The 14,907-nt window shown below is 36.7% G+C and overlaps 2 protein-coding genes across 3 annotated transcripts in view; one reads left to right on the forward strand and one right to left on the reverse strand.

Moving 5' to 3' along the window:
- The first annotated feature begins 238 nt into the window (after window positions 1–238).
- On the forward strand, window positions 239–5,845 carry LOC139121075 (metallophosphoesterase domain-containing protein 1-like). Its single transcript, XM_070685699.1, has 7 exons — window positions 239–425; window positions 1,784–1,934; window positions 2,640–2,786; window positions 3,834–4,046; window positions 4,505–4,620; window positions 5,141–5,251; window positions 5,697–5,845. The coding sequence occupies exons 2-5, from the start codon at window positions 1,796–1,798 to the stop codon at window positions 4,537–4,539; spliced, it is 534 nt and encodes a 177-aa protein (XP_070541800.1). The 5' UTR covers window positions 239–425; window positions 1,784–1,795; the 3' UTR covers window positions 4,540–4,620; window positions 5,141–5,251; window positions 5,697–5,845.
- Window positions 5,846–9,052: 3,207 nt separating this feature from the next.
- The window catches only part of LOC139121082 (thymidine phosphorylase-like), a 23,980-nt gene continuing 18,125 nt past the window's right edge, over window positions 9,053–14,907 (reverse strand). The window contains exons 1-2 of one of the 2 annotated variants that reach the window (XM_070685709.1): window positions 13,914–14,907; window positions 13,053–13,193 (exon numbers count right to left, since the gene is read on the reverse strand). The exon at window positions 13,914–14,907 is cut by the window's right edge and continues 752 nt beyond it. In XM_070685709.1, the coding sequence (XP_070541810.1) occupies window positions 13,190–13,193; window positions 13,914–14,907 (998 nt within the window). In that variant the 3' untranslated portion in view covers window positions 13,053–13,189. Of the gene's footprint in view, window positions 13,194–13,913 lie in introns of both variants that reach the window. The other variant, XM_070685714.1, reaches the window with a different exon arrangement.

Raw genomic sequence — 14,907 nt, forward strand, 5'->3', positions numbered from 1 at the left:
AGTCCTATTAGCTCGCATAAGGGTACCAAGTAGAGCTATAATCAAATGATGATTCTCCTTAGCAACCCGGGTTAGCAACCAACTGTTTCCAGCGTGATCGCGTGTTGATGTCGTGGACCAGTGACGTCTCGTAGTAACGGTATGAGTCATTCAGTTTCCCACTTGGAGCCGTCCGATCCGTGACTGCGTCGAGTTGTGTCACTTTTTCACTTGCCTAGGGTGTCGAAATTGACAAACCCGGAAGTGTGAGTCACAAGTAGCCGTAGCCGATCACTACACAAACTCAAGGTGGAATGTTTTGGTATTGCACAACTACTATTGTCGATCGATCCCACCAGTACACTGTGACCTGCCTCAAATTATGCGCTTCAAACGTTAGTAAACAGTGCAGGAAAGGACTCTGCCAGGTCGGAAAACGATAAAAGGTAGGCATTTAAACAGTGTACATGGCGTCCAAAGCTGGACTCTCTCGCCCAGGCTCTCGCCATACTCGTAGGGATAGTCCATATCACGGTGGAGGGACCGTGTCCATATATAGCCTAGTGGTTTTTTGACGGTATTATTGATGTGATTTTGACATTGACGACTTTTCGCCCCAAAGTCGATGTCAAAGTCAGCACTTTAAAGACAGAAACCCCGTCATAAAACCACTGGCACAGCTACGGTCTGGGTATGGACCCACAGCTAAAACATTAAACAGGTCCTCTGTTCATGGCAATAGTATCTCCATGATCAGTTGAATACACGGAAATATCCTTAGCTCTACCACCGTCCCTCCACCCACGTGTGTGGAGGGACGGTAGCTCTACAAACGCCGTGGCGCACTTCGAAGTGTTGAACCAAATACCAGCCACAGGTGCGATTTCACTTCCCTTTAAGCTGCCATCATATTGAAAACCTGAGTTAAAATGTGTTACTTATATAGTCATTGAAAGTGTGTTTAATCTCTGTATTTTGACAGCTTGTACTAGCTGCCATTATTAAATACATAAAAGTTGCATCCTCAGACAACCCATGTGATCAGCACTTAATTCCTCTGTCGGCAGGACCATGGTGGTAGCAGTGGTTGAACAAATTAGACATGGAGGTATAGCCATCATGGTTGGACAAATAACTTTACATGTAGCTGCAATAATTGTAGCAGGCAATTGGGTGTCATGCGGCTCGCATCTTGCCCAAAGCTGCGAGCTGCACAACAGAAGCCCAAGCCCCACGGCCAACCAAGGCTACTATTATTGCAGCTACTTTACATACATCTTAAAGGTGCTTTCTGCCACATGTCAAACACAGGTCAGTTTTCCTGTATTGATTCTGAAAAAGCACCTCGGGGACAGACATTCGGACTCTCAAACTTTTACAATTCTCTTCTGATATACCACATGTGGGGGTTCATTTTAAAGCTTTTGGTGAAAGAAAACTTTTCACTGGCTTAGTTTTTCGAAATTCGAAAATTTTTATTTTTCTCCATAGAGTTAACATTGGGATGGCGGCCATTTGAATTTCTAATATCGGTAAATCTTGGGTAATTTGTTTCTCTAGTACCAAAATTTGCATGGTGACCCCCTGTTTTTATTCGTTATTTTGAAAGAGAATGATTGAAAGATCCCTCGAGGAAAGTTAGAGCAAAAGTTTAAGTCTTTCACTTTCGAGGTGCATATTACCTTAAGTGTCATATTCAGCATAGAATGAACACAGAACCAAATCTTGTAACAGGCATATATGTACGGTAATGTTGGTAAAATACATTTTTCAATAATTTTGAAATATGATTTAAAAATGATAGATTGTGCAGCAGATGGCAGAGCAAGAAGAAAGTGGACCAATCAGTGTACATGAACAAAGCAGAAGTCCCGGAAAAGCATGGAAAGCAATCAAGCAGAAACGAAAGTACAAGGAAGTAAAAGTTCAGAATCCAAAAGAACCTAAACAAGAAGGTATTGTTGTTCTGAAGTCTTATAACCTCACTTGCCAAAATTATTCCTGGAAAATTCTACCACTCCTTATCCTTCGATTCCCAAATTCTGGATTGCTTATGAGCCACATAAAATCCGGAAATTAAAGGACATGTTTCGGATGATTGACATACATGTACATGGATAAATTCTTTGCGTTTGGCCACAGGGGCCTCAGGCTGGATAACAAACAAACAAAACAACAAATGGAGTCTAGCAATGTACAGTGAAAAGAAAAGAGAAACAAATAAAAAAAGACAATTTACAAATGTTTAAACAGGAACATTATCAAACAAGTATCACAAACTAAGAAAACTGAGTGACTGAAAAGTGTACGACAAATGTAGAAAGTAGAGCAACTGTGAGATTTTCCATGAATTGCCTTGCTATTGATTGGTCTCCCAAGAGAACGAACGATTTCAATAGCAGAGTTTATAATGCAAAATCACTACCTTTTATCATAGTTACATTAAAGTTTAGGATACATTAAAGTTAACTGGTAAATCCAAATTTCAAGAGGCAGTATAATCAGTCATGTTTACTCATCCACAGTCTCTGTGGATAGAGGGACTGTGACTCATCCAATATCAGCAGCAGCTAGTGCATTATTTGAGAATTGCACATATTTTCATTTTGATTGATTTCAGCCCATAACCATGATGTCTGTATGGACTTCCCTTGTTGTAGGTTTCACTCGTTTCGTATGCGTATCGGACACACACTCTCGCACAGATAAAATGTGTGAAGTGCCGCCAGGTGATGTCCTACTGCATGCTGGGGATTTTACGTCTCATTCAAAAGACGAAGAATTTGAAAAATTCAACAAATGGTTAGGTAGGTTATGTGTACAGTAAGTGCATGCTGCTGTGTTCATGCATTTTGTAAACAAATATGGTGGGTTTCAGTTCAGTGCCACGACTCTGTGTTTGAGACAGTTTTAGCTTCAGCAAACATCTTCTAACTTTCAGCTGTGATTGTTACTAAAAAGCTACATTGTCGATCAAGTGCAATCAACTGTTCAGCTACTGGTCTAGACAGAGTTGTCCTATGCTGGTTTACTGTAACGAATCAATGAGTCGGTGACTTTGAAATGTGTGGTGATACCCAAACTAATTGTTTACATTGTGCATACAATGTGTTTGTCTCGATCCATACGCAGTTGTGGCACTGGATTGAAACCCGCTGTAGAAACTGTTTTTCTTTCGCCTTGCCATACATGCATAACCTGGGTGTGAAAATGAGCCGAGTAGTGACCATTTTCATGCAGTGTCAAACATTTTTGTCTGACTTTCCCTTTCCTTCTTGGAATACCTTGTAATAATTATTGAAGTTTATTTCAGACATTGTATCCATTGGAGCATTACACAAGCAAAAAGAAAAGTAAAACTGAAATGATCAAAAACAGAGATAATGAGTAAATATATAATCACTTGGGAGAGAAAGTCGAGTTAAATTGGTCCCCATAATATCTATGTGCATTTTAACTTTGCAGTATTTTTGCAATAACCTCATAATCTTTCCCCATAGAATTAACGTTTGAATGGAGTACACTCTATTTTGAATTTCAAATATCGGTAACTTTTGGGTTATTTGCTTCCGTCGTACAAGAGCCATACACAGTAGAGTGTTCCGCTCTATTGATTGAACAGAAGCTCTTTTTGGGCATGATTGGTAGCCGATGACAATAATCCTTACAAGAACTGTTGTATAGGCATCATTGTCAGCCAATTACAATAACTTTTACAAGAATCACAAACACTAGAGTGTTCCCCTCTCCGTATGTGCAGAAACTCTTGCAGGTGTCATAGTTAGCCAATGACAATAATTCTTATAAGAAGCCTTCACAGCATCCTTGATAACCAATCAAAATAACTCTTACAGGAACCCTTCCACATCCCCATAAACTTGTGATAGCTGGCAACCATGAACTTGGCCTTGATCCTGCCATGTCCTCTCAACTCAAGGGATTCAGAAAACTGTCTGGTGGGAAACGCAATTTCGACAAGAAAACATTTTTGTCATTTTTGACCAACTGTACATACTTAGAAGATAAGCAGTGGACATTTGTGGCTTCAAGATATATGGTTCTCCTTGGTAAGTTTGATAGCTACATCTGTAAATTATGTATTTTTATGTGAAATTGCAGCATCAATTTGATGATGAGATAGGTGATGTAACTTGGATACTTACTGGTTCCAACTTTTTTTCTGAAGATATAGAAGATGTATCCTCAAATTTCACCGTAACAAGGCAAATTCACTATAACATCAGTGTCTGAAGGTACTGTATTTTCTGTACTGGTGATGGTTCAATCAAAAGATTCAGAGTGTTTGTCAAAAACGCTGATTTTTTTAACACAAGTATACACAGTATGGATGGCAACTGGATTAGTGTAATGTGAATAATGGAAAAGTAGGTGATGTGAAAGGTATACCACATGCAGAGATCACAGAGAAAAGTCTGACTTCTGTTTTTATTTATTTATTTATTTATTTATTTATTTTTGTCTGTGTCAGTTTGTAATTCTCTGTGTATCCTTTTGCATATATCAGGCAGCCAAAGTATCGATCAGGGGCATTCAATTTGAATAGGGGTGCAGATCTGCTGAAAAAATGGGAAAAAATTCCAGACAATGTCGACATCCTGTTGACGCATACCCCACCTGTCGGTAAGTGTAAGCATGTATTAGGGGCATGTCTCTAAAAAGTAAAAAGAAAACGGTAGAACATACAGACAATAGCTGTAATGTTTGACATTTCCAATGATTATTTTTGTTGTGTAAAACAAACACGTCTTCCTCCACCTAAAACACACTGAAATAAAATGGCCTTAGCCTTGTCAACACTATGTAGTTGTATAATATGCAATGTCACACTACAGGGTCATCATCCATGGCTAGGATTTGGTATTGACCTTTTTACACTCATATGTCCATTATTTGAGCTTTTATACTGCTGCATTTTTCATTGCAAATAATTTTTATAAATATATAGAAGTCATTGATGTAAGAAATTTAAAGTGACAAATGATGTATAATTTTAGGAGTAAAACAAGGAAGTATATTGTACAAACAGAGTAAAAAATACGGAAATTACATCAAGTGGAGCTTGACTGTCACATCTTTGAATCATACCATTACAGTACCTGTAGCCATGGTAACAAGATTCACTGTGTGTATTCTTACGCAGGTTATGGAGATGAGTCAGGTGACTGCGGACATGCAGGATGTGTTGAGTTGTTAAACACTGTTCAACAACGCGTCAAACCTAAATATCATGTCTTCGGTCACATCCATGAAGGTTGGTGCAACAAAACTCTTTCTTACTGTAATATGTTGTGACTGAGAAAAGCAAATTATCTTTACTTTGTTGATATTGGAAATTCAACACGGCTGCTATTCTTCTTGCAACTCTGTGAAGAAAAATTGAATTTTCTGTCGTCAAAAAATTATGATGATGACAACAGTTATCTCCACAAGTCTCAAGATGAATCCACACCAAATACAAAAGATTGAAAATGATTGGAACATTGTGCAACTGTCCCTTGAGCACATTCTATCTTTTTTAACCCTTTCACAACAATGGTTTGACCCAAACCTATTATTATCAATGGTGAGAGTGGACCAGTTCACAGGGCATCAGGGGTGAACAAACCTACTTTGGAGTGCAAAGTGCAAAAAAAGTTCGATGTTGCTTTTAAATTGCTAACATAACATGACAGTTATCTGGATTATCATGATTTCAGGGTATGGTATGTACACAGATGATGTCACTACATTCATCAATGCAGCAATATGTACAACACGATACAAACCAGTGAACCAACCAATTGTTTTTGATTTGCCAACGCCATCTCACGGAAAGAGTTGATGATTTGAAATTTGTACATATGGTATTTGTATTTATTGACAATTTTAATTGTATATATAGTATTCAGATTTTGTACTTTTCATGAAAGATTTGCCATCAATAATTTTTGGGCTAATGTGCAGCACTGAATAAGATCTGACCCAATTGGGTAGCTGAATCTTACCAATATAATGAAAACAATACAAATAGACTCCCTAAGTGGCTGTGAATAGTGAAAATGGACCAATCAGAGAAAGAGCTTATTCAAGCTGCACATCAGCAGTAATTTTAATCCACAATCTTGTCATCTATCCACGATTTTACAGATAATTCTTGATACCTTAAATAAGATTTTACCACCTAAGTGAGTCATAAAAATCTCATGTAGTCGACCATATCTTCAGTATCGTGGATTTCTACAGGTAAAACGCATAAGATTAAAGAAAGAGGCAAAAGTAAGTTTTAGGTTGTATAGTACTATAAAGCCAGAAATGGCTAGAAATATGAAAAGATTATTGAGTTCAGCTAGTTTAACGAGCAAACGAAACTTTCTGCCGTGACAGCAATAACATTTGTGCAAAAAAGTATTTGTAGCATCATGATTTCAAACTCTTGCTGTAGTGAGAAGTTGACTTTTTACCCACAGTGCCTTTCAATATTATGTAGTTTGCCACCCCAGCCAAAGACAAACCATTTAAGGTAGAACGCACCTCGGGGACAGACATTCGGACTCTCAAACATTTACAATTCTCTTCTGATATACCACATGTGGGGGTTCATTTTAAAGCTCTTGGTTAAAGAAACTTTCTAGCGGCTTAGTTTTTCGAAATTCGAAAATTTTTATTTTTCTCCATAGAGTTAACACAGGGATGGCGGCCATTTTGAATTTCAAATATCGGTAAATCTTGGGTAATTTGTTTCTCTAGTACCAAAATTTGCAGGGTGACCCCCTATTTTTAATTTTGATTTTGAAAGAGAATGATTGAAAGATTCCTTGAGGAAAGTTAGAGCAAAAGTTTAAGTCTTTCACTTTCGAGGTGCGAACTGCGAGAATTCCACATACAGAAAAAGTATATACATGTATCTTTTTGTGTAGGACCTGAGTGTGCAATTTGTTTAACATTTTCAAAACTAAAAGACAGATTTGTAAGTTTATGTAATATAGCTACTGTAAGACTGTATTTTCTAGATAATCATTTTATTTTCTCTATTCAAGCATTTACAATTATGAATAATATGTTGTACTTTGTCACTATTCCGATGGAATTACATTCCATTCCAGGGTGTAACAAATCTATTCCGTAGGTGGTGGTTCCTGCTGCAGTATGAATGGAAGTCCATCTGACCTGCAAACTAGCTTTCCAGTTCTTTTTCTAAATCAGCTGAATCAGAACTCACTGTCAAGTCAGATGAGTGGCATTGCTTTAGTCTTCAGTCAGTAATTGAAAAGGAATTTTTTTTATTATCAGAAAATCAGAGAAGAGTTTTTTCTCTGCATCTCAGCGTTTCCTTAGCATTGTCATTTACTTGCTTTGAATAGAACAGCTAGTTATGAATATTTCACATTTACTTTGCTGTACTCCATGTCTTTTTCTAAACAGAGTATACATTGTATATGTTCTCAGTATTTTTTCAAAGTTCCCCAGGCCAGTATTATAGTTCTTTGACCAGTTCGATGATGCAGTGCAAACCAGGGTATACAAAGTGTATGTTACGCATAGAACTTTTTAGCCGTAGGGTACACGCAGGGTACGTTAATCATAGAACTTTATGGCAGATTACATCCTGACCTATATTTTCATCGCCAATGGATAGAATATACACAGGGCATTATTTGACATTGTAAATTTGTGTCATTCTTGTATAACAAACTGTTGTACTACACAATATCTTTTGTTGGTTTGAATGTGTATACGGTGTTTGACACAGCCTCAGCAATGCATTGTGGGATAATCGGGAAAAGATCTCTTGAACAACGGTATTGTTGAACAGGGAAAATCATGAATTGATACAATAAACAAGTTTACAGGGTTTCTTTCTGAGGATTCAATGTCAAATATTTAATCATAGCAGGCCGGACTGATTTGGAGACAGTGAAGAAACATTGAAAGAAGGGGTTTGAAGGAAAAATGCATAAGAAAGCTGGGCCTGAAGTTACATATTACAGTTAAACCTGTCTAAACTGAATCATTCAGGGACATAGGTTTTTGGTTTACAGAGGTACTTTTAACATAGGGTTCTATTGGAATGGGAGGGTTCACTTTTGACAGGTTTCCGGTTTAGACAGGGTTCGGTTTAGACAGGTTTCACTGTACTTAAACCATTATTTGACCTTTATTTGAATACAGCAAAAGAGGATCTCACAGCTCAGGAATGTATTTGAACTTTCTTACACATGTAAGAATTAACAGTATTCATATTTATAAGCAATATTCAGGCCATATCAGAAATATTTATTTGGAAAATACAACAATGATTGTGAATTGGTGATGTATTTACCAAAATAAACATTCTTATTTTGACAAAAGTGAACTGGCTGGCCTTACTTTATCGTACACACACATACACACACACACACACAAATGTTAAAATATTGCCAGACTTCACAGCAAATTCTAGGTTATCTTGAAGCCGTTTGCAAGCTCAATATTTCACTTCTTCCTTGAAAATATTTTTTTTTGCGTAGGAGACTTACACTTTCACATGGACAAGTTTCATGACTTATATAAACTAACTTGGCTGAATTCAATCCTGTATTCCTCATTACACACAGACTCGCATTGTACGGACCACTTGCCGAATTCCTGCTGTATTAAAGGTTGAACGCACCTCGGCTAAAAACATCTAGATTCACAGATTTTTCCCAAACTATTCTACTCTACCACTGGTGAAGGCTCAATTTTAAACTCTTGGAGTAAGAAATATTTTTCACCGTCTGAGTCTTTTCAAATTTGAAAATGTTATTTTCTCCATAGAGTCAACATAGGGATGGCAGCCATTTTGAATTCTAAATATCAGTAAATGTTAGGTAATTTGTTTCTCTAGTACCAAAATTTGCACTGTGACCCTATATTGTTTTTCTTAATTTGGCGAGGGAATGGCTGGAAGTTTTTCTGAGGAAAGGTTTAGCAAAAGTTTTAATATTTCAGTTTTGAGGTGCATGATACCTTAACCTAACAACCCATTCATAATTTGCTTTCACAATACATACACCTCCAACCTAAAGGTCATCCGACATAAAGTACAAATTGATTTGATTTGTGCTCCCTTTATTATCATTAAATAAAATCATCAGATTAATTTTACTATTGAATAAATTACAAAACATGTTTATAAACCGTGTGAGATATTGCCAAACATAACCTAGATCATCGGCACAAGTCTGTGCCGCATGTTCTTGTCTTGGATGGAGATCTGATTTTGCATCAAACAAATTCTAGACGACTTTGTGAAAAAGGAGTATCTTACATATATACTGATGAAAATGTATTTGCTTTAGCACAAAGTTAATGACAATGCCATCAAAAGTGACGATGTTGTCCTTGAGCTAGTCAACGTTGAGGGCGTTATCATGTTCTCCTTGTGCCCATTTCACATTTCACAAATAAATAGCATTACAAATCATGTATGTGTATATGAGGCTACATGTACATAAAGCAAGATCTGAAAGAAGTGCTGAAAATTACGTAAGCAGAGAAAAAATTTCAGCTTCAATGCTTTTCAGTGTACATGAATGTAAAGACAGAAAATTACTATGCAGTACAAATCCACAGTTGCTTCTTAATGCATATACGTATTTTATAATATGGTTTCAGTTAGTACTAAATTTGGAAGACCAATTTTCTACTTAACCGTTTTGTCAAGTAAAATAAATCTGATAAAATTGCTACAGTACTGGAAAGTGTACGCCTATATCAGAAAAAAGATGTGGAACAAGTGTTTCCATGGAAAGTGTACACCTATATTGACAAAAGATACCAGAAAAACATTTCCAATGTCATTATTCCCACCAGTAAAGTCAATACAGGTACATGGGAATTGCTGGATTTCAAGAACGTACATACATAGGTTCTGCCGATACTCAATGATTCTTATCCGGAATAAAAAGGTGTTCTACAGACAAGGCACACCAAAGAGACAGCATGATGTCTGTAGTAACAAACCCCAATGTACAAACGCATATGGAAATACACAATCATATTTCTATGAGCATTTGTGCACATGGTTTTGTTTGTACCGTGGTCAATTCAAATTCCAGGTTTCAGTCAGGAAGCAATATTTTCGATTTAACCATTCCTTCCAGTAAAATGATATGAATTTGAAACCATAAATACAGTACTGCATGGTATAATTATATTTCACAAAAAGAGATGTGATGTTTCATTTCAAATATCATGGTGTTCACCAATGCAGCATGTATGTTTAGTACTGATGTGACTCGAAATAAAGATGATCTTGACAGAAAACGTTTAAAAGGCTCACAAGCATGAGGAAAAGACACAAGATTAAACTGCTTTGCAAACAAATTACACGCAATTTCTTGGTTTAAGGTAGAATGCGCCTCAGGGACAGATATCCAGACTCTCAAACTTTTACAATTATTTTCTGACCTACCACTTGTGGGGGCTCATATTAAAGCTATTAGTGTGAGAAAAATATTCACCATCCTAGTTTTTTGAAAATCAAGAATTTCTTCCATAGAGTTAACACAGGGATGGTAGCCATTTTGAATTTTAAACATCAGTAATGGTCAATTTGTTTCTCTTATATCAAAATTTGCAAAGTAACCCCTGATTTTATCCTTGATTTTGAAAGAGAATACTCAAAAGATTCATTGCGGAAAATTTGAGCAAAAGTTTAAGTCTTTCACTTCTGAGGCGCATACTACCTTCACCATTCTGATATTCCTTTTTAAAATATCGGCCACCATAAAAAATTACAAGTTGCCTGGTCTTTGCAAAGCTCACAACTAAGTCTGAGCAGACTTACAGCTAAAAGATGAGCCTTGAACTTTTCATATGATTTTGAGGAAAACCCTCTATTTCAGGAATTATGTGTCTTGAAACACAAAATTTTGAAGTTTTGCTTAAACTTTTCTCAAGGTAACTTTATATCCTTTTTTCTGAAATCAAAAGTCAAAATCTGGAAGTAACCAAGTAAATTTTGGTACTAGAGAAACAAATTATCTTACACATGAAAATATTTGAAATTCAAAGTAGCCTCTACAATGGTTAATGTAATGGGGAAACTTAAACCCTTTCACCACCATGGTTTAGCCCAAACCCATTGTTATCAATAATGAATGTGGACCTGTTTACTGGGAATTGGGGGTGAACAGGTTAAAGTTTTGATTTTCATAAAGAAAGAAGGTGGAAGCTTCATCAGCTCCACAGCCCGTAAAATGATTCTACAGAAAAGGCAGACATTAACAAAGTATTGAAAAAATGTTTGGGTCTAAATGATTGTCCTAGAGAGTGAATTCTACCAGAAGTTTTTACAAACTTTTTTCAGTTCTGAGAGAAGTTAGATTGTTTTGCATTCTGTTTTGTGCACTTTGCTTTTTAACTGTCAAGAGCACATGAATTTTTGTTTTATCAAGGTGCTGCTTCATGAATAAATATCATCTTTTCAACACAAAAAGGGAAAATGAACTCCCCGCAAACACATTGCCTGTTCAAGTTTTTGTAAGTCACCATAGAGGGCGCTCGACAAATTTGAAGAGCGATTCACTCTGCTAATGAAATTACATCTTCATTCCTAATGAGGATTTCCCACCATCAAGGCCAAATGCAAACATCAAAAGCAATGTATTTCCTATTCCCAGTATACATATTTAACACACATTTTAAAATATAAGCTCTACACTACTATATAAATGAAATTAACCAATGCACTCTACCTTTTGTGTTTACAAAGATCTTAAAGAAAAATGTTGAAATATATCAGATAAATTTCCATGCTTTCTATACATCTTCTTCACTTTTATAAAATCATTTTTTTTATAAATTTGATAATTTAAAGAAATAAACAGGCTAAGTTTGCTGGAAAAAATTAAAAGAAAATTTCAACTATATCACTCATTATTCCTTATTTTGGTGCATTTTCAATAAATTATATATGTTTTTTGGTGTTCTAAAAGAGGTTACAGGTTGGTACACTGTGCACATTTTTTTATAAAAATCAAAAGCGACTATATAAAATCACAATACACATATTTTTTTTTCCAGAAACAGTTCTGAAATCTACCATAAAAGTAACAATACCTAAACTAAATTAAGCACTGACATAAAATCATCCGACCCGTTTCATGCAATCCTATTCCACTGTGAAATCTGTTAGCTTGACTGAAACAACCATATAGTGACATGCATTTATATATTATTTAAATTGTTTTCTTTCTATCGTATACACTGCATATTTTCAAATATACTTTTAAACCAAAAATATTTTGAAGCATGCATTAAAATATTTCAGTAGAAACTCTTCTGATAGAGTTGTCTGTCGTTGCACATCAAAAGGAAACTACAGTTTTTGATTTTTCGTTTCGTTGCATTGATGTTAACCCCTCTACCACAATGGTTCGGCCCAAACTCAATGTTATCAATGGTGATTGTGGACCTGTTTACAGAAAATGGCGGTGATAATGCTGATTGTACTTTCTTTGGTGTATTTGCTCAAACACTTCATAGCAGGTTTGAAGCTTGAGGAGAAATAAACGTGAAATTGACTGCGGCAGAGGATACACTAACTTTCTATGCAAATGTTGGATTTCAATATGGGTACTGTATCCATATGCCATTTGCTGATTGGAGGAAAGAGAACAGAACAAACATACGTGATTGTAGTATTTATGCAAATTATATGAACAAAAATGGCATTGACGGGCTTAGAACTTGTTCCTTAAAATCCATTATTAAATACTTTTACTGTTTTGACGTCACTGTAGCAGTTCTGTTATGAACTAAAATTACTTTGGTATGATAAAAGGAACTAGTAAGATGATATGCTGGATATCAAGATAGACAGTTTTTATATTCTCATCAAAATAAATTAATAATTTTGTTCATAATAAGTTATGATATTATATATTAGTGTTGTGTGTAAAAGCTCTTCAAGTCGCCAATTCTCAAAATCGGCTGATTGGTTGCCCCCGAAAATACTGAATCTGCAGCCGCATTGAATAACAAACTCAATATGTGATGACATCAATGACCTTTGACCCTGTTCCAATTGTTTGCTCAACCATGAATAACTCAATATGTGATGACATCGATGACCCTTGACCCTATTCCATTTGATTCCTTATCAGAGATTTGAATTGCAGACTGTAGTCTCTCCTGGTGCAAGGCAGACAGTGGAGTAGAGTCATGATGAACAATCAACCACACATCATCTGTCAATATGAAGAAACAAAGCTTTAGATGCGGAATGGAATATAAATTTCTGTATTACAAACAAGATTTGCACATGTGCCCATTTATGAAACTGCGGGATTTTAGTTCATTTTTTACAAAAAAATAATGCAATGGTGAAACTTGTTTCTTTAATACAGCATGTGAGGCTTGTCTGTTGCAGAAATATAATAGGCGACTTGTTTGAAACAGGAACTATGGGTTAAACTTATTAAGAACAGAACAGAACAGGGTAATTGTTACAGAACAGGGTATATTTGTTGCAGAAATTATGGATAGCATTGTTTGTTTCACAATTATGTTTCTTATAGAAATTGAACTTGTTCTTAACAGAACATATCAAAACGTGTTTGTTATACTAGTGAAATTTAATTATAGAATTTATTGTCATATAATTATGGGTGAGAGTTGTTTGTTTTAAAGAATATGGCCGAAATATATTTGTTACACAGATAAGTGAAGTACGTTTTTCCAGAAACTATGGAACAAATCATGAATGAATTTTGTTTGACATGTCTGTTACTGACACTATCAGTGAAAACTTTTTGGGAAATTAAGCATGTATGATATACTTTACTAAAAGGAAAATACCGTATAGAACTTGCTCAATGCAAAAGTTGTTTGCAAGAAACTTCAGTTTTGATGCTATGGACAGAAAATAAAAACATTCTAAGATCAAATCAATGGATGGAAACACCTACTGTCGTTGATTTTCTTGCCAACGTAACACTTGAGTGGCCTCTTTGGCAAATTCAGCGAGCTTGCCAGCGAATAGAGCCTTAGGATCCAAGGGCACGACACGGGCCCTGGCTTTAAGCTCGTCAGTTAATTGGACCGAAGGGCGATTTAGAAACGCATCACGCTCCAATAACTGTAGCATAGCATGACTACGAACGGAAAACTCGAGTCCATGCACGAGGGTGTTTCCCACGGCTCGAGTCAAATCCAAAAATTGGTCTGGGTGATCAGTGGACTCGGCAATACGTACCAATTGAGCAACGAGCCAGTCCAAATGAGAGAGCGTCCTTACTGTCGCATTGACAGACTGACCTACTACTTGCAATAAAGCGCGGTCAATCGTGACAGATTTAAACGAACCAGCTTGATTATCCACCTTACCGGCATCTGCATCCAATTTAGGGAGGCCGGCTGTGAATAATGAGTCATGCGTCTTATATCTTTTATTGCGCATGAGGTGGGACGCTGCCGGTAACTTACCAATAGGTAATGGCAGGGTGTTAGCATTGTTCCCCGCAATCTCGTTCTGAACTTTCGTTATTGCGGTTTTAAGCGCGAGAGAGTTAGGCAAAGAACGAGGTTCGGTCTGTTTCTCTGTTGGGTTGACATACGACAACACGTGAGATTCAGGCCGAGGTGGCGGGGGAGGTGGAGGACACTCCTCCCCAAATGTCTCATAGATATATCCGTAACAACGACGGAAATAACTGTCTGATGTCTTTTCAACGGTATCCTCGACATAAGACTGCGATTCCTCTGCGTCCCCTTCCCCTCGAGTTGACCTAGCATCGCTGGCAACTGATTGGGGTGCGGCTGCGTCGGACTCGTGACTGTCCAATTCGCCATCCTCAGAGGGAGCGTGGACGGACACACTGTCAAGGTCGACGCCAATATCACGAGAGTGCGACGTGGGCAGTAAGCCATCCTCGCTTTCTTCATCGCTTGACGCTTGGGTCG

The sequence above is a fragment of the Ptychodera flava genome, chromosome 2, assembly GCF_041260155.1.
Source record: "Ptychodera flava strain L36383 chromosome 2, AS_Pfla_20210202, whole genome shotgun sequence".
NCBI lineage: Eukaryota > Metazoa > Hemichordata > Enteropneusta > Ptychoderidae > Ptychodera > Ptychodera flava.